The sequence below is a fragment of the Rhinolophus sinicus genome, chromosome 4 (assembly GCF_057876585.1).
Source record: "Rhinolophus sinicus isolate RSI-liver-muscle chromosome 4, RSI-T2T, whole genome shotgun sequence".
NCBI classification, from domain to species: domain Eukaryota; kingdom Metazoa; phylum Chordata; class Mammalia; order Chiroptera; family Rhinolophidae; genus Rhinolophus; species Rhinolophus sinicus.
In genome coordinates this window covers 12423863-12443365 of record NC_142504.1, presented here as the reverse complement: position 1 = coordinate 12443365, position 19503 = coordinate 12423863, and the positions used below count along the sequence as shown (strand labels likewise).

Sequence of the window (19503 nt, the reverse complement as noted above, 5' to 3'; positions counted from 1 at the left end):
TGCACCACCCTCGGGCCCCACGCCCATCCTGCTGAATCAGAATCTGCCCGTTTACAAGGTCCCCGGGGAATTCTTGAGGTACCACATCTGAGGAGCAGCCCCAGAGGCAACAGTGATGAGAAGTAACCTCATAGGTGACTTCCCTGTGGCTCCCAAGGTCAAAGGGGCTCAAGGGAGCAGAGAAAGACCCTGAGCACAGTAAGCGAGATTGGCTCAGGCTAATGTAATTGCACATTAAAAGCAGCGAGAACTTTGCAGCCCACGCTGGTAAAGTGGGTGGTGCTGCTGAAGATAAGTGCCAGGTACTCGGCTGTTCTCTGCAGGGGATGCAAACTCAGAGAGAAGACTGGGCCTGTCCTCAGCCCCTTCTGCTGGGGAGCACCAGGCGTGCGGGCTGGGCCTAAGTCCGCCCAGCTGAGCCCTCCCAAGGACCTGCCCTGGCCAGACGTCTCCAGGAGCTGCCCTGGGACAGAGGGAACACGAGCTGCCACTTCCTACAGTCTCCTGAAACAGAGCTTTCCTTTTCCCTTCCACTGAATGTTGCATGGATGACTGTTGCAAGTGAAAGGAATTAATGCAAAATTTAAAAGTGTCTAAAGCGATTTTGATACATGTTGAATTTTCCAATTGGTCATTCGGTGGATTCTGCAAAAGGGCTGCTGTGCGAGGGTTCACTGAAAGAGGGTAACAGAGGGGGCAATGGAGGGGAGAGAGTCTAGCACGGAGACACCCAGATACTGTTTCCATTGGGACACCTGTCACTTCATTTCTAAGACCTCTGGCGCTCACTACTATGTGTCTTGAAACTGTCCTGCGAAGCTGGCCCTGTGGGGGAGAACTGTGGCACTGGGGGGCTGGAAGGGGAACAGCCTGGCTCTGCTTCAATCCCGGGTTTGCCTGCCTCAGACAGTGGGGGCAGGAAACTGGGCTGGGACTCAGAATGGGGGTGACCATCCTCTCTCCGCCTCTGACCAACTGTGGGCCTGCTGTTCTCCCTCTGTCTCTCGTCTGGACTAACATGATCTCTACGGTCCCTTCCAGCTCCTAAACCTATTGCGTGGTTTCCATGTCATGCAGCCAGTGAACGTGTCACTGTGACCTCAGGAACGTCATGCTAAGCACAGCCGTGGTCTTTGCATCCCATTTAGAGAATAATCGCATAGTAAAAGATCAGAACATTCTACGGATGTGACTTCAAACCCACTCCACACTCCCTGGAATGTGGAGGTTCGCTTAGCATCAGTAAGGGTGTCTGGTGGCTTTTCTAAGACAAGCGGTGCTGTAACATTACCCCTCCCATCTGTCAGTTTGTTTTAAGAATAAATAATAAAGAGGATGTGGTTCCCGTAAGATTCTAAAGCAGCTGAAGGTCCCCAAGGATATTTTTTTCTAGAGTCTATAAGGAAGTCAGCATCCTCAACTACTAAAAACATGAAGTGTAGATTTTTCAGGTGGTTAAAGGGAGATTCTCTTAGATTGAATAAATAAAAATTACTGCTGATAATAAATTGCAACAGTAATATTTATTTAAACCAGAATGAGGGAATTACCTATAAATCCGTCTTGATAGCGTATCTAGAAAAGGGGAATGTGGGTAACTCAGTGATTCTGAAACCTTTTGATTTCTTGCCAATTCTTATAGAAAATCACACTAAAAATCCAGGTAGATGAGGATCTCTGACATTTCCCACATTCAAATCTCAGATGGTAGCTTCGTAAATGCCACTTGATTGAATGTATGCCAATGAGTGGCCCAGAGAGAGGAAGTGACTTAACCAAAGTCACATATCCAGCTGAAGGCAAAGCTGAAACCGTCATCTGGTTGTGACCACCCCTCCTAAGCCCCCCAGGCAGGATACGGCCCACTTCATCACACAAGTAGCACACCCTCAGATTGTCCCATGGGTGGCTCTAATAACAGACACAACTCAGAGGGCTCCAGAAAGCTCATTCTGCTCTGTCCCAGGGTTGCCTCTCAGACTGACCTTCAAAGAAATCATCTAACCAGGAATTCTCCCTGGTCACTCAGCCCCTCCATGGTGCGGTGTGACACAAATACGAGATGACAGGCCCCAAAAAGGAAAATGCTTCCAGTGGCAAAGGGCAGCCCAGAGGCTGGTTGAGGAGGAGGTTTAAAGCTGGCTCAACTACTCTAAAGGGACCTCCTGTATTAAATATAGGAGGCCATAAGCAACATAAAGGAAGCCACGTTACTGCAACTGTCAGCTCTCACTGAGACAAATCTAAGGCCCAAGGCACACGGTCTGACGATGCGAAGCACAGCAGCGCTTCTGAGGTCTGTCTCAGAGTCTGCAGGATTTTAGCTGGGGGTGACACTTGGAGCGAATGGAGGCATCCCTGCCTTATCTGGGTTTTTTTTCCCCTAAAATTCTGTGATGGATGTACCAAGCCAGTGTTAAAAAAAAAAAAAAGGAAAGAAAAAAAGACAAAGAAAATCAGTTTTCCTCTCATTTGTTTTCTCGTTTGGAAGGAAAACAAAATTATCATGAAAATCTCTAACGCTTTAGAGTACATCATAATTTTCTAAGTGTTTACATTCAATTTTCATAGTACCCCTATTCATTCCTTCATTCAATATACATTGAGTACTGAGTACCAGAGACTGCTCTAGGTTCTAGGGCTACTGCAATGAATAAGGCAGGGCAAAAACTTCTGTCCCATTTCACAGATGAGATGACTGAAGCTCACAGAAGTTAAGAGCTCTGTCCAAAGACACATCCCTAATAAGGGGAAGATCAAAAGCTAAATCTTCTAAAGCCACGGTCAGTTTTTTTCCCCCCACTGCCTCTCACTGTTATATCCTTCTGTTGGTTTATAGATATACACATTGTGTTACTGCCGAAAAATACTTTTTGTGCTAACAGATTTAGAATTTTAATATCAGTGCCAGCCAACACTTCTGACTTCAAACATGGCTGTTCTCACTGAAGGTGAAGAAACTCCCCAAGCAACTAAGCCAGGCCTATCCCACGCCCTGGACTCCCCAGCAGAGCCCCTGATGGGCATCTGGCTGGCACAGACAGGAGCAGCATAAAGGCTCCCACTGGCATGAATCTGCTAAACCATGAATTGACCCGGAAAGAACCTAGATAACCAGTTTCTCTCGATTGCAGTGTCCCTGTGGTTCAACTATAGGTCATTCCAGCTTTACTATGAGTCACTTTCATCATATAGTCAAACCACATCTGGCTGAGAGCAGAACTATCCATGAAGGGAGTTTCCATGTAGAAGGAAAGACAAGCAGTATGGGCCATGAGATGACCCTTACTGAATCCAGATGCTCTGGGAGGTTCTGGAAAGTCAAAAATGTAGGGTACGAAAGAGAAGAAAGATGGTGGTGGAAGAATCCGGAATGAAATTGGAGTGGGGTGCTATTTCACATCGGGCCCTCAGCTCCGTGCATGTCCACGCAGGTGCTGCCAAGGGCTGCACTTACATCAGCTAGTGTCTCAGGCCCACAATGTCACCCCAGTAACAGAAAAGTACCACTTGTCACTAACATCTATTAACCAGACAAGACAGTCTCAGCTGATCCAACTGAGCCTCTCAAGCTTAGCACACTGGGAGGAGGGGAGGAAACAACACACACACACACACACACACACACACACACACACACACCACGTCCCTTGCACCTCCCCAGCTCCTTGCCACCAGTTAAAGTATGTCAAACACCCTGTTTTTCTGGAACTTCCTTCCTGTTTTCTGTTCTCTAAGCTGAAGTACACGGCCTACTACAATTAGGGAAATGGGTTGGGAAATGGCTTTTTAATATTTAAAATGGAAACATTTTTCATTCTCTCTCCCTCTTGGTTTATCCATCTTATATGTTGAGTATGTGTGTGTTTTCCCAGATGTGGGGGCCTCTCAGTGGTATGCTGGGCTGACAATTATACCTCTGGGGGGAAAAATAATAAACCCTGGTTCACGGTGTCTACCAATTTCTGTGGTGTAAATACGCCCACGGTGGCCTGTTTCAAACTACCAGTGTGACGTCATGAACACAGGGTCAGGAAGAGATACACCCACTCAGCTCTCACTGGCTCTAGTGCACTGCAGGTCTCTGGTTTTACACTGTTTCAAAACGCTAAGGTACCGCTCTGCTCTTTTTCTCTCCTATCCTTCGCATCAACGACACTTGAATGAGTACTGGCTTGCAACTGGAAAATGGTTTCCCAAGGTCAGATCCAGTGCACTAAAGCCAACCAGTGTCCCTGTATGGATGACAGAGGCACCAGCTGACTCAACAAAATAGTAATCGGATGGAATTTGCCTTCTCAAGAAAATTAATTAAAGGCCTTTTGCATGTCCCTGTATCTCTCAAACTCCAACTTTTGTACCTCCTTCCAACCCGCAAACTTACATAGTAGCTGGTACATGCTGGGAGAGGAGAAAGGAAGGGAGGAAAGCGGGGAGAGGACAAGAGATTGTCAGAACAACTTGTTTCCAAGAAAATGGTAATACAGTGTGTGCACAGGGCAGCGAAGTGCCACAGCAGCCAGAGCAGCAGTTACATCCGTCCTTTGGCGCCTCACGTTAACTGGGAGGGATAAACCATACAGTCCTGCTCTTTGATCATAATCTTTTGCAAGTCCACTCTCTAAAACTATTTCCTGAAGGCATCACGCCAATGTTTTCAGCATTAGCAGCAGACAGCTAAAAGTTCCCTAATTTTATTAGGCTGGTGCAAAAGTAATTGGTTTAAAAAGTTAAAAAAAAAAAAATTGCAAAAACCGCAATTACTTTTGCACCAACCTAGTACTACCTAAAAACCCAAGAGTAGGTAATTTGGCTTCCTGCTAACAAAACACTAAATGTTGAACATGCCCAATTACAGAGAAGTATTGAAATGTTGAAAAGGGGGGAGGGGATCTATGACAGTTCTATAGTCACAGTAGGAAATGCAGCTCATTTAACTACAAAAGATAAAAATGAATGACTTCCGGAAAGCTCTTAGTCTTTGTTAAGGCTCTTGTCAATTAAATTCACCATGAATAATTTGCTTTTTAAATTACTTGAAATTTTCCGTTTTAAATATTAGAAGGCTATTTCCCAACCCTTTCCTCTAATTGTATTAGGCAGCGCATTTCAGCCTAGGAAACAGAATTCCTTTATATTCATATTAATATAACATTGTGTCCTGACATCACCAAGGCCTGTCTTCTACGCACTGTTACAGCAGGTGTCTGAGACATCAGGGAAAAGGGGGGTCGGTACGGCCAGTCTTCAATTCAACCCACTCCTTTGAAAGCTCCTGTTCCCTAGAGAACAATGTCCCAATACCTTGGCAGAGCATTCGGATGTTTCAAATGCCCATAGCACCCCTGTGGGCCAGCAGCAAGGGCTCACAAGAGGCTGTTGAGTCACCAGCACGGGGAGACAAACTCTTATGCCTCTGTGTTGTTGCACAGGCTCTTCCCTCTACCCAGAATGTCATTCCTGCTTTTTGTGCCCAACAACCTCCTACTTTTCCCGTAACGCCCAGTGCTCAAGAGTTCCTTCCTCTGTGATATTTTTCTCTTCATTTTTCTCTTCACCGTCTCCTTTGTGTTACTTCTTACATTAAATACACTTGGTCCCTAGTCGCCAACAAGCACAATATTTGGTACACAGTAGATGCTTAATGAGCACTTGTCGAATGAATAAATGAGTGGATGAAAAACTATGAATAGCTTATACTGAATTTAATACGCAGGTCCTGCTAGAAGGATCTATTGACATTCACAGCAGTTCGACAACGTGAGGCACAAGAAACACACAAAGGTAGGAACTAGTATTATCCCCGTTACATGGTATAGAAACAGGAGCTTCGAGACATGAAGCAACTTAGCCGGCTCCTAAGTGACAGAGGTGGGATTCAAAATCCTGACAGTTTTTTCTAGAGGCTATGTTCCTAACCACTGTGCAATGATACTATCTCTTTGCCGATATACTGGGCACAAAGTAATGCCCTAAAACACAGTGTCTGAAAAAACTGGCCAGTGCATTTGAAGTTGCTTCAGTCTGCTGTGCTTCTGGGTCATTTTTGTCCTCTAAGTTATAGGAATTAGATATTTTGATAAATCGGGCATTCCTCTGTCCAATCTCGTGTCTCACTGTGTCTTGTTTACTTACCTTACATACACAGCACAATGCCTGGCCTGTGATATATACTCAGTAAGTATTTGCTGAATTTCAAACACTTTGAGTCCATGATTCTGATGAATGCTATGCGACTAAAGCCAAGAACTTCTCTTAGTCAAAGCTCTTTGTGCTGCACTAGCCAAGTTGAGGCCAACTAAATAATGTGACTCGGCTATAGAACAAGAGGTATAGGAACTTAGCGTGCGCTCGTTGGATGAGCTTTCAAGGGTAGCACACACTTTCTGCTTACATGACTGTGTGTCTCAGACAAACCTGGAAGGATCTGGGGTCCCAGTGAAGTAGTGAATGCATGGCGAGCTTCGATTCTGAGGCAGGACGGATACTATACTGGCTGTCGTGAGGAAAGACTCGGAGTCTATACAGACTCCACTGTCTTTGTCCCGTAAGATGTCAATCATAGTCTGCACAGTGATGCTTTCTGGAGAGAGAGAGAGAGAGAGAGAGAGAGAGAGAGAGAGAGAGAGAGAGAGAGAGAGAGAGAGAGAGAAATTTAACTGGGTAGGCTGCTAACCAAAATTCATTTACTCTTTTCCCTTTTTAGTAATATAACTCCTGAAATTATAGATGGGCACATCATTGCCTAACTATAGACTACATTTCCCAGCTTCCCTTGTGGCTAGGTGTGGCCATGTGATAAATCCTGACCAATGGGAGATGTGTACAACTTCTTGTCACATCCATCAAGAGGAATGCTTGCCCTTCACTTTTCTCCCTTCCTGCTGGGTGGGAGATGCCAGCAAGCGGACCCCAAAACGAAGTTAAAGTAATACGTTGAGGTACATATGAGTCCTGGACTGTCACTATATCCAGACTATAACATGGGAGAGCTATATACTTCTGTTTTCTTTCAGCCACATTATTTCAGGGTCTTTGGATACAGTACTTAGCAATTCCTCAACAAGTGTAGAAACGCAATAAAATGACATTCATAAGAAGGTAAATGCAATCTATGCACAGTTCTCTCATATACTTTTGCTGGTTAGAGTCAATACTATATTTGAAGAATGACTGCAGTGAAAAAAATATACACAGAGAGAGGCATTTAGAATAATCAGCATCATTTGTCTACTGGCTGTGACTTCAGATAAACAGATAAACAAATCCTTGACCTCACAGGATCTCAGCTCTACATTTTCTCCCTCTGGCTATAACTCATTAAAACACCATTCTTTCAATCTGTGTTCACAAAGATGGAATCAAAGCATCACATAGGGAGAAGATACCTTAAAGTTCACTAGCATAATTCACATCCTCTTTATAAATCTCTATTTACAACATGACACTCCTAAAAATATTAAAAATAAGTCCTTGATTTCTTCAACTACCCAGTGTTCACATTTCCTCGTGGTCTCATACATGAGTTTATTGATTTGAATCAGGATTGATAATATCCCTTAAATCTCTCTTAATTTCTGCCTCTCATTTTTCTCCTTGCATTTTCTTGGTTGGGCCATTTCTCTTGTCTGGACTTTGCAGATGGCATCCGCATGGTGTAGTTAATAAGTCCCCCCATTCTTTGTATTTCCTGTAAACTAGTAGCTAGATCTGGAGGTTTCATCAGATTTAGGTTTAATGTTTGGCAGGACCACTTTATACATGGTATTGTATACTTTCATCAAGCCAGTTTTTTTTTTTTAATTAAAACTTTGAGTTTTTTAGAGTTCTCATTTTAAAAATGGATACTTTCTTGCCTTGTTACCCAGAATATATGAATTAAGCTTTACAGCAAAAGTCTTAACATCTTCTAGATTGGGGTGGGGGGCAAACTTTTTTTAAAGAACCAAATAGTAAATATGCATACAATCTGTCATAACATACCTGTAGCCACAGCTCACCTCTGCCACTATAGCACGAAAGGAGCCATAAACAACACGTACATGGGTGTGGCTGTGTTCCATTAAAATTTTAGTTACAAAACAGCTAGCTGATGACAGGTCACATTTTGCTCACCCCTGTTCTGAATGATCAAAGGTTTGACTTACAAAACACATGTATCACTAGCAAATACAAAATGTGGCCATTGTGGTTTATTTGGCAGTTTTTTTACTCCGGCCCAAAAGTAATGTGCTAGCCAGTCACCATAGATACCTAAATATGAGTTTCTGAGTAAGTCAATAACTGGGTAAAAAACAGAGGGCTCATGTAGATAATTCAATTCAACTTCAAGTTAACTTAATAAATGTTCATAGAACAAAGGACTATAATAGGCATCACAAGGGGATCCTAGGATGAGTGAAAGACAATGCCCTGCACTTAAGGCCCATCAAGCTAATGAGAGAAGAAAATATAGGCAGAAGCTAAGTCAAATATATGAGATATAAGGAAGGCTGCGATAAATATCACAAAGAGAAGCACAAATGACATTAGTGTTTACAGGAGAAATGGGAGCAGCAAACTTCCACGAATGAGGAAGCATCCTGTAAAAATAAATGCAAGCTCTTGTTTTGCCTGTACATCAGGAACTTTGGCACAATTTGGTCTCTGAATACGAGATCTATTATCTACTCCTCCTCTTTGCTCACCCTCCTAAGTTCAGACAAGTTCTCTAAAACAGCTGCAAGACAAAGCATATGATGAGGGTGAATCGGAAGGGATGTACTCACTCACCTTCTTGCTTTTCTAAGCTGTCTTTGCCTGCACAGCAGTCTAGATGCTCATCAGCTGGAGAAAAAACTTCAGAAAAATTGAACTCATCCTCTCCCGTCCACCAACCCTGACTCTGAGCATAACTCCTGAGTTGACGATGCTCTGCATCAATCTTGGTGGTGAGCGAAAGCTGATTGCAAATGCACTTGACTCCCTCTGCGGAGAGCGCAAAGCCCAGTTAGTTGGAAATACAAAGTCTTAATCAAGAAATGGAAATTTGCAGGGAATCTCTCCCCTGCAACTTGACTTTAACTATAGGGGTGGATCAAATTCCATTATTGAAGAGAGAAATCCTTGGGAATTTCTTCTTCATTCAACTTTTTTTTTTTTTCAGATCCCAACATTTAGAAAAACATAGCAATACTAATGAATAGTTTTTAAATAATGTACCTGGGAATAGGTGTGGGTCATGTGTGCATGTAAGAAAAATCTATGGGAATTTTTTTCTCACAAAAATATAATTAAGTGTAGCTAAATAAGTCTAGAATCAGAAGTGCCTATTTCTGAGTACACTCCACCTTGATAGGGCAGCAGTTCTCCTACCTATTGTCAGGGTTGCTATGCCTTCTCCAAAGCCTTAGCTACAAATACATAGCGGACAACCTAGCTTTAAGATATCTGGAACCCTATTAAGTTATCAGAGTCCAAAACAGTCATTCATAGTTGCTGCTTCCAGGGAGCATGTTGATCTTCTAAATTCTTGGAGAAGGAAGTAGAGAAAGAGCCCGAACAACAAGTTGCAGTAAAGCCATTACTGCCTGAAAACAAGCTCCTGGAGGCAGGGTCAGGGCTGGACTCAGTTCATTCAGTATCTTCAGCTCCACTGACTTCCACTTCCAAAACAAGCATTCCTGGCTGGTGGGCAGTTCTCCTTTTCCACTCATCTTTTTAGAGGAGACCATACGTATAAAACTATTTTTAAAAATTGGAAAAAAAAATAGCTTTGGTCTAAATAAGTGATTTTGACATTATTCACACTTAGATATTTTTTAAGTCTTGTGAATAACTCCATAGATGTTTTTGTTTATTTGTTTTTTTCCTAGAGGGTGATTTATAATGGACATCTGATTTCAAAAATTTTAGCATTTGAAGGCCAGAGTTCATTAAATCCTCCTGAAATTACACTATTGCTTAGATCAGAGGACATGAAATCAATGAATCTAAGGAATGGCTGGAATTTTTTTTTTTAGTATTTAGTGAAAGACAGCATTCATTTTGATGAGATGGATTTTTTTAAACTATACTTTGAAGGGAGAGTAAGCTTTAAAAATGCAGTTATAGATCAAAAAGTTTTACATTCTACTTAAAAGCAATATGATTGTTTTTCTGCATGGCGCATTAGCCATCTCGTCGGGACCATTAGTAAGACTTCATCGATAGGAAGATTTCATCTTAGATGAGCTTTCTTACAGAGGGGTTCTAAGTTCCTTCATTGCAGGAGGCTTGGAGACCTGGCAGGCCACACTGGCTGTGTTAGTTCTGTAACTACTGTGGAAGCAGGGCAGGCAGGCACACGTGGGTATGTGTGGGGCATACGTGGCTGGAGAAACTCTGTGAGATTGCTTCGAGGGCACCACTAGCCATTCTGCACCACTGTGAGAATGAGAAGAAACCACGCCCTCCTCCATGCAGGTACAGCCTGTGCACAACTTAGTCAAGAAACCATGGCCAGATCTCACTGCCTCCGTAGGGCAGCCTTGTATAAGATACAACATCATTGTCCACAGCAACCCCCATCACTGGACTGACGCAGACCACAGAAAGCAACAGCCTTGATTCTCAGCTACTGAAATAGATCTTCTGCTTCGGGTCACATCTGGTTCCTGTCACCTATCAGGCAGAGATAGCAAACAGGTTTCATCTCTAACATCATTTCTGAGGAACTAAGACAGACTTCCTGGTAAATTCAGTTGAGAAAAAGACATAGGCCGAGTGCAGACTCAATGAGAGAAGAGTTCTGTAATCTATTAGCCATGTCTGCTGTGGACACAGTAGGGGAAAGTGGCAGCAACATGCTCTGTATTTGTCACCCAGTCCCAAGGGACAGAAAAGGGGTTTCACTGGCCAATTCTTTCTTAGAACTCTTTAGTCCTCTTGGAAGCCCTTTCACCTGTTCTAGGAGTCTGTCTTGTTCAGAATATGAGGGTGCTGACGTGGTGATACAGGACAGCCTCTCCCACTCATAGCATTTTCTTCCCCAGAACTGTCAAAACAAGATGCTGCAGGGCGCACAGAGCAGCCATTTACTGGGCACTATATCTTTCTGAGTATATTCCCTAGTCCTCTGCTGTTCTAGGAACATTGTCTCAGAGACATGAGCGTGATGGCCCAGAGGTATTCAATGGTCCTCTTCTAGAGGAGTGGTCCAAGCACAAAAAGCTGCAGGGCTGAGGGGGATCAGGGAGAGCTCCCTGTTGTAGGAATGCACTGACCTATTAGGAAATGGAAAATTACCCTTCCATTGGCCAATTAATAGAGTCACAATTTGGATCATGAAACTACTAGTGGTCTGAACTGGGTCCTGCCCAGAAAGCAAACAGAAATAGGAAAGGTTAGGAGTATGTTTCCTGCGTGTTGACATCCATTCACTTAAGGTTCACAAGGCTCCAGCTTCCTCTCCAAAAGCAGAAGCCCAGAAATGAGGGGCATGCCAAAAGCTGAAGATCCTGCATAGAAAGGGTCTGCGACAGCAGTGTGATTTCTGTAAGCCCACGGGACACCCATCTCAGGCCTTTCTGCCTATGGAACTCTGCACCCCACACCCACTCACCTGTGGTTTTCTCAGCAGCCCAGTACCTCCCCACGGTCTCCAACACCCAGGCCTCGTCACGATCCACAATCAGATATGCACTTTGGAAGCTATGGCAGGAGTCTGCGTCTTCATAATAATTCCCACCTTGTCCGTGTTCTTCCAACAAGGCAACAATGATGTCTAAGGCTTCTTTAGCTGTTGACCCTCTTTCCAAACCAAGCCTGGAGTAAGGAAACCAGAAGTACATTTTGTACCACGTGATTATTACCACGAGGGTGAGATATGAGGCATATGAACATGTCCAAATATGTTAAACACGCAGACCAATACCCAAACGGATTAGCACGTCCACTCAGAATACAACTCCCACATTTGGTTCAAAATCATGGGGGCATTTTCTGTCTTTGGGAATCCCCCACCCATACAGGCAGAAGAGTCAGGATCCCAGTGGCTTCTCCCTCTTGAAAGGAAGCTCATCCACTGACCTTTCCTTCTCTTTTCCAGCTCTGTCTCCCATGGAGCAAGATCTCTTTTGGTGACTTATACTCCCTCCTGCCTCTGGGCAAAAGGATATCTCTGCCAAGGGCAGCCTTGCTCTCTATTAGTCTACAATAGGTATTTGGGTTAGTAACAGAAGTGTTTCGTAGCCAGCCATTGTCCTTGGTGCATCATATTGACACAGATAAATCAGGTGGCTGGTTAGGACACAGTCAATCCTTTTGTACGTATTTCTCCTCCTGCCTTTCAGCCTCCCTTCATTGGTGTGGCTTACAGCTTCAGTTATCATAAAGTACATATTTCTTCTGAAGTGAAATAGCCATCCCTTCCCAGCCCTTCCAATGAATAGACTCCGTAAAGAGGGCACAGATCTTGCCCTCTGTGTGACTGTGGGCAAGTTCCATAATCTTTTGCAACTTCAGTTGTATGTCACCTATAAAATAAGTACCTACATCATTGGGTTACTATGAGGATGGGTTTTATGAGATAATGAACACGAAAATACATAGCTCAAATGCCCAGGACCAAGGATGTAAGTGATCAATAAGTTTTGAGAAGTAGCACACTGTGGCAGAAAAAAAAAGACTCAGAGATAAAGGGACCTAGCGTCTGGTTCTGCTACCCACTGGCACTATGATCTTAAGTAACATAACCTTTCGGAACCTTGATTTTTCTCACCTGTAAAGTACTACAGAAAACAGTACTACTTCCCTCTCTGACTGATTTGAAAGAGGGTGGCATGTGCTATGTACTCAGTAAATGTCCATCTATTCATCTCTTTGTTCAAATTACATTTCTGGTGGCAGGAACACAGAGTTTTAGAGCGGAGGCAATGGAGACAGTTATAATGGCAGCATAGGCCAGTTTTTGATGAATGTTTGACTTGAGAAGTATCGTTATTATAATTCACTCAGTTTGATTCTTCCTGAAGGGACATTTATTTCACTGTGCTGCGAGGGAGAAAATAATGCAACTACACGCTACAGATTTATTCTTGTAACAGGCTTATTTTCATAATCACATAATTATGTATCGATTCACTTGGCATTTCTCAATCTAAGCTTATTTAGGAAGACTTGGTGCCAAGGCAATGATTTGTGAATCTGAAACCTTAGGAAAAGTGACAAAGAATAAACCCATTACAAGATTGAATTAAGCTGACTTTCTGTTGCTCAGTGCCATCTCCTCCAAAGAAGTCGGAGAAGCCAACAGGTCCTTATCTTGAGGACCTGGAACAAACAAACATGCTCTGAGCGCCCCTTATACCTGGAAGCTGTGCACCCACGAGGGCCGCTTCCTCCTTCCCATAGGTCCCTGGTGGCCCTTGATCACACTCCCTCCTGCACACATTCCAGGCAGGACCTGTCCCCAGGCCTTTGCAGGGCTCCAACTTGCCCATGCAAACATGCTAGGAGCATGTGAATACCCGGCCCGGGCAATAGCCCCGCCTTCAGAAGCTGTGACTTCTCTGTTGCAGTATCTAACTGACTCCTCTGCTGTGCTGCCTGTTTGCGTTCCCCACGGAGACTCCCAATACTGACCCTCAGGCTCCCACACGGACTTTGGTGCCCTCATGCACAGTGTCTGCAGCGGGACCTCAACATTTATCCACAGACATGATTCTCATTTTACCCTTCATGCCAGGACCATGGAGAAAAGATACACCTTTGTCCCACCTGACCATTCCCACATGGTCTCCCTGCCACGGAAGAGGACAGGACAACTTTCTCCACAGTCCCAGGGCCATGAATGAGAGCGGGGTTACACACTGTCCACCTGAGACTCAGAGGTGCAGCGGTACCAGGGCTACGGGATCGAGGGCCACAAGTCACACACATCAAGGGCCGATTTGAAAGCTTCTCATAACAGTTTCAGATAGGGCACGTTCACAGAATTCAAAATGAGAACGGCGCTTTGCTGGCCCCCACGCCCGATGTCACACTGGCTGCCTCACCTCACTATGTAAGCAGGGCAGATACAGGGATGAAATTAACTGGGCCAATGTCAGAGGCTCGCTCTGACATCATCAACCTTCAGGGCAATTCAAGTCCTTCTAAAGCATACGGTTGGTCCAGGTTGTTCTAGGTCTTGGAGTTAGATGTTCCTGAATTCACACCCTCGGTTGGTTGTTGTTTTTTTAATCCTTGGGCAAATCCCTATTTGGGACCTATGACTTCCTTACAGGTATGTCCAGCTTGCTTGTGCCCATTCCTGAAATGTCAGTGTATGTCACTCAGGAGGATGAGTCACATTTGCACTTCCCCTGTGTTTCAGAACTCTGCGTGCTTATGCTTTTGATAGCTATGCCTCCATAGGCTAGGGACACCCCTGTTCTTTTACATCCCAATTAAGGTAAACTAAGTTATAACTAGATTTACCATGGATACATCACTGCCCTGGGTAAAGTCATGAAAATAGTCACTACTCCTCCCCTTCTGGGGATGGGCCTGGTGTCCTTATAGGGATTCGGATGCAAATAGAGTTGACCCTTAAACATGGGGGGAGGGGCAGTGGTTAGGGGCACCTACCTCTGTGCAGTCAAAAATCTACGTATCACTTTTGACTCCCCCAAAAGTTAACTACTATTAATCAACTGTTGACCAAAAGGAAGCCTTACCAATAACATGAAGTCAATTAACACAGAATTTGTATGTTATATGTATTATATACTGTATTCTTACAATAAAGTAAGCTAGAGAAAATATCATTAAGAAAATCATAAGGAAGAAAAAATACCTTGACAGTATTTATTGAAAAAAAAACAATTCACATATAAGTGGACCCACATCGTTGTTCAAGGGGCAACTGTAATCTTCCACTTTCCCCACGATCAAGGCATCTGCAAGGCCCCCCTGGGCTCATGACTTTTGGACATTGAAACATTCCCAGCCTTCAGCCAGAGGGCTACAAGCAGGAAGGAAATGAGTTGACATTAAGTGCTGCATTGATTTGGAAGAACCTTGTGTGAAACCTTTTAAGTACACTCTGTCTACATCTCCTAGCCTCACAAGCACCTCCTTCTCGAAGCACACATTCCCAAATACATGCAGTCCCTGATAATATCTGAGGATCCAGCAGTGTTTGCAGAGGGCAATCACCTAGAATTCTGTGTCATTCATGTGGCTACAAATATCGGATTGCTTTGAGACACATCTCTCCTACAACCGTCTTAAATTGGTCTTAAAGTCTTCCATAGTTCCATTTTTTGTTGTCTCCCTGCCAACAGACTAAAATCTCTTTGAAGCTCTTGTGAGCTTGACAGAGTCAAGTACAAAGCAGATATTCAGGAAACCCTTGGCGTTTATGGGTTGATAATCTTGAAAAGATGTATCAGAGGCTTTGAAGAAGAACAAAAAAATTCCCTTCCATCGTCCGTTAGAAATCAACTGTTAAAATGGTGATCTTTGCCTGTGCTCTGAACCCCCTACCACAAATATAATAGCTCAAAATGCAAGGTTATAAATGAGGCAAAAAGGGGGCATACTTTCATCAACGTTTCATTTTCAGGATTTCTATTAAGTATGGAGGTAAAAATACTGGGACAGCTGTCAACACATAATAAGCTCAAAACTTGTTATTCTCTTCATCAAGAGAAAACTGATTGTAAATAGGAGGTTTTTTCCTCCTCGGGGACCTGCTCCTCCTGAGTTTATAAGAACCAGAATAGTAAGGAAAGGTAAGACAGGCATAAAAGGCAATATGCTACCAAAAGGGTGTCACTAACAGACTTATCCATCGGTTGGCAGAAGCTTGCACCACAGGGGTCTCTGTGTAAATATGCACTTTCTCCCTACAAAACCTCCAAAATGTCGAAACCGCTATTCCTTGCTATGGCATGTTAGGTCTGGGAGGCTCTTTGAAGGTCATCCAATCTAAAGCCTCACGTGGAACAAATAAGGACACGGTGGCCCAGAGAGGTGACGGAACTTGGTATATCCACAGTGAAAACCAAGGACCCCGGCTCCCAGCCCAATCTTTTTTCAACTATGTGCATGATTCTATTGCATTTCACTATCTCAGAAAAAGGAAAGCCATTGCAGACTGTTCTTTCATTCCAGCTCCCCGTCTACTTCAGTCATTCATTCCAAACTCAGTCGTTGATTGCCCACTATGTGCCAGGCACACCATTCCTGGTGCTTGTGACACAGTAGTAAACCAGCAGACAAAGATCCCCGTCCTATACAGATGGCAAACAGCCATATGAAAAAATGCTCAACCTCACTAACCATCAGAGAAATGCAAATAAAAACCACAATGAGATACCACCTCACCCCAGTCAAAATGGCTATCATCAATAAATCAACAATCAACAAGTGCTGGCGCGGATGTGGAGAAAAGGGAACGCTTGTGCACTGCTGGTGGGATTGCAGATTGGTGCATCCACTATGGAAAACAGTATGGAGGTATCTCAAAAATCTGAAAATGGAACTACCTTATGATCCAGCAATTCCACTGCTAGGTATCTATCCGGAGAAATCCAAAACTCTAATTCAAAAAAATGTATGCACCCCTATGTTTATTGCAGCACTATACACAATAGCCAAGACATGGAAACAACCGAAATGCCCATCAGTAGATGACTGGATTAAGAAACTGTGATACATTTATACAATGGAGTATTACGCAGCCATAAAGAAGAAAGAAATCCTACCATTTGCAACAACATGGATGGACCTAGAGAACATTATGTTAAGTGAAATAAGTCAGACAGAGAAAGACAAACACCATATGATCTCACTTATATGTGGACTCTAAAGAACACAATAAATGAAGGAACTAATCAGAAACAGTTTCAGAGACATAGAGGAAAAACTGAGGGTTGCTAGATGGGAGGGGGGAGGGGATAAGGGAGAAGGTGAGGGGATTAGAAAACACAGTTGGTAACCCCAAGATGGTCACGGGGTTACGAAAGATAATTTGGGGAATGTAATCAATAATGTTGTAAAGATTCTGTAGGGTATCCGATGGACACTTGTCTCGTTAGGGAGACCACCTCAGGGATGATGTAGATGCCTGATCACGGCACTGTACACCTGAAGCTGAAGCTGAACAATAATGAATGTCAACTACAAGTGGGGTTGACACAGTATGAGGGATATAAATGATAAATGTCTAATATTACTTTGTTTTGTGCACCTGAAACTACTAAAAAATAAATAAATAAAAAAAGATCCCTGTCCTGTCGAGCTTGCATGTCCACTTCCTTCTGTTACATGGTGACTGGAAGAGCAGGGAAAGGAAGAAAAGATGACTGAGACATAGAGGGGAAAGGAGGGGAGTGATCTCTGTTCTTTTTTCCTTTATATTTTGTGTATTTTATATGTATCCCCTTTTATATATCTTAGATATATTTCAAATACCGTAAACTTCACCTATTTAAAAATACAGGTTAGTGGTTTTTAATGTATTCAAAAATTGTGCAACTATCAGCACAATCCAACTTTAGAATATTTTCAACATCCCAAAAAGAGGCCCTATTTCCATTAGGAATCACTCCTGCTCCCCAGGCAACGACTAATCTACTTTCTGCTTCTATGGATTTGCCTATGCTTATATTTGCTAGCAATGGAATCATATAACAAGTGACCTTTTGTGTTTGGCTTCTTTCACTTAGCATGTTTTCGAGACTCATCATATTGTGGGATATATCAGTACTGGGTTAGTTTTTATTGCTGAATAATATTCCACTGTAATCTATTCTTTTCTCTATCACCTGAAATTTATGTCAAAAGGCACATGTCTTCTTAGGAAGGACTGAGTTACCGAAGATGAGGTTTGGAGGGAGGGAAGTCCTGTCCCCGTGCCCCGCCTACCCTGGGCAGTTGGTTCAGAGAATCCCCGTGCAGTACCTGACCAGGTCCATCCCCAGCAGGGCTTCCGTCTCTGCCGCCGGTTCTCTGGCATTGATGGCTTCGTTGGCTATGCACACTCCATGTTCATTGGCTCCCATTTCTGCCCCCCAAAGCCAGGCAGGTCTGCTTATCACAATAGCATGACTCCTGGGAACTTGGTCGATTGAAATATAAGTACACTGAAAAAACGAAGACGGGAAAGAAAAGGACATTAAGCGGCAGGTACCACTTAGTTTTCACCTTGGTATTTACAACTAACCACCACATCAGTTTTAAAAAGACCAAAAAAGGGAAAGGCCTTGGGAACAGCAGACTTAAAAGACACCTCAAGTCTCACTACAGCTCGAACGTCTCCACAGTGAGTTTCAGTCTTACCACTCACTCGGTGTTTAGTCTCCTTGGTTCAAGCCAACTGCCCATAATGCTTCCACCGATGATGGTCATCTTCTTGCACCAGGCATTCGGCCAACCTCTGCCCTGAATGGTGTGTCTAGTCACTTCAATAGGCACAGACGGCCACCAGCATTTCCAACAAACGCAGCTATTTATTCTCATTTGCAAACTTCCTTCTAGATCAGTGGTTTTCAAACATTTTTAACGTTACAGAGCCCTGTTTATAAAAGAAACTTTACCTAGAGGCCTACTATAGAAAACAGATAAAAGGGAGATGCTTTGTCTGAAGAAGGGCGGTCCATGACCCTTCTGCAATGATCCCTGGGGTTCCCTGGAACACAGTTTGATGACCTACATGATGGCTCTAGTGGTAGAGGAGAGAAGATGATAGTAATACCTTCCACGTAACTAACGCATTAAATGTACACGCTCATACAGTGTGCTTCCCTGTCTGTCATTTGATCCTTACACTAAGCCCAGGAGACGGACACATAAGGAGACAGTCCCAGAGCAGCAAAGTTCTAACTGCTGTCAGAACTGCAGGGCACGTCGCTTAGAGCTGCATGTCTTACTTTCTCCCGGCGGCTGTGTCTTCACCTGGAAAATGAATGAGCTAATCTAGATAAAATTATTTCTTCCAAAGTATTTCTAGCCTCAGAACCCTTCCTTCATACAAACTCTCACGTGGAAGCATGAAGACAATAAAACAGGTCAAAGTGTCCGAGAGGCAACTAGAAGAATCGGCGTGGGACCGGGGTTGGGTACCTCAGAGCCTTACCTGCTGTTTCGTTCTTTTCCCTCCCCATTTGGGGCCTATGGGAGGACTCCACTGGATAACTAACCAGGTTATCTATAACCAGCCTCCTGACTCTGACATTCTATCAGCCTACGACACACTCTTTGTGTGGTTGATGCAGTATGCAACCCAGAGCTCTAAATTACACAGAGCTCTTTAGCTCTCAAGGGAGAATTCTATCAGCTGCGGAAGCCATTTACATTTTAAATTGGGAAGCTGAAAGCATTGCATCGACTGCGGCCTTAGATCTTCGTTCGATTCAAGACCCAATTATATCAGCTGAATGCAGCCCAGGAAGTTCTTCTGCATTGATTTTCCATAATCTCTAAACCTCAGGTAAGAGCTGAAATGCATGTAGCAACCACACTCTTGGGTCACGTGACATCTGTATCTTCACAGTC

At 43.6% G+C, this 19503-nt stretch overlaps 1 protein-coding gene across 5 annotated transcripts in view; it reads right to left on the bottom strand.

Moving 5' to 3' along the window:
- Nucleotides 1-19503, bottom strand: part of SCRN1 (secernin 1) — a 56866-nt gene that overhangs the window by 6823 nt on the left and 30540 nt on the right. For 3 of the 5 annotated variants that reach the window (XM_074340933.2, XM_019726177.3, XM_074340932.2), the window contains exons 3-6: nucleotides 17911-18092; nucleotides 11582-11784; nucleotides 8773-8967; nucleotides 6418-6583 (exon numbers count right to left, since the gene is read on the bottom strand). In XM_074340933.2, coding sequence (XP_074197034.2) covers nucleotides 6418-6583; nucleotides 8773-8967; nucleotides 11582-11784; nucleotides 17911-18092 — 746 coding nt within the window. The remainder of the gene's footprint in view (nucleotides 1-6417; nucleotides 6584-8772; nucleotides 8968-11581; nucleotides 11785-17910; nucleotides 18093-19503) is intronic. The other 2 variants (XM_074340934.2, XM_074340935.2) reach the window with 1 other exon arrangement.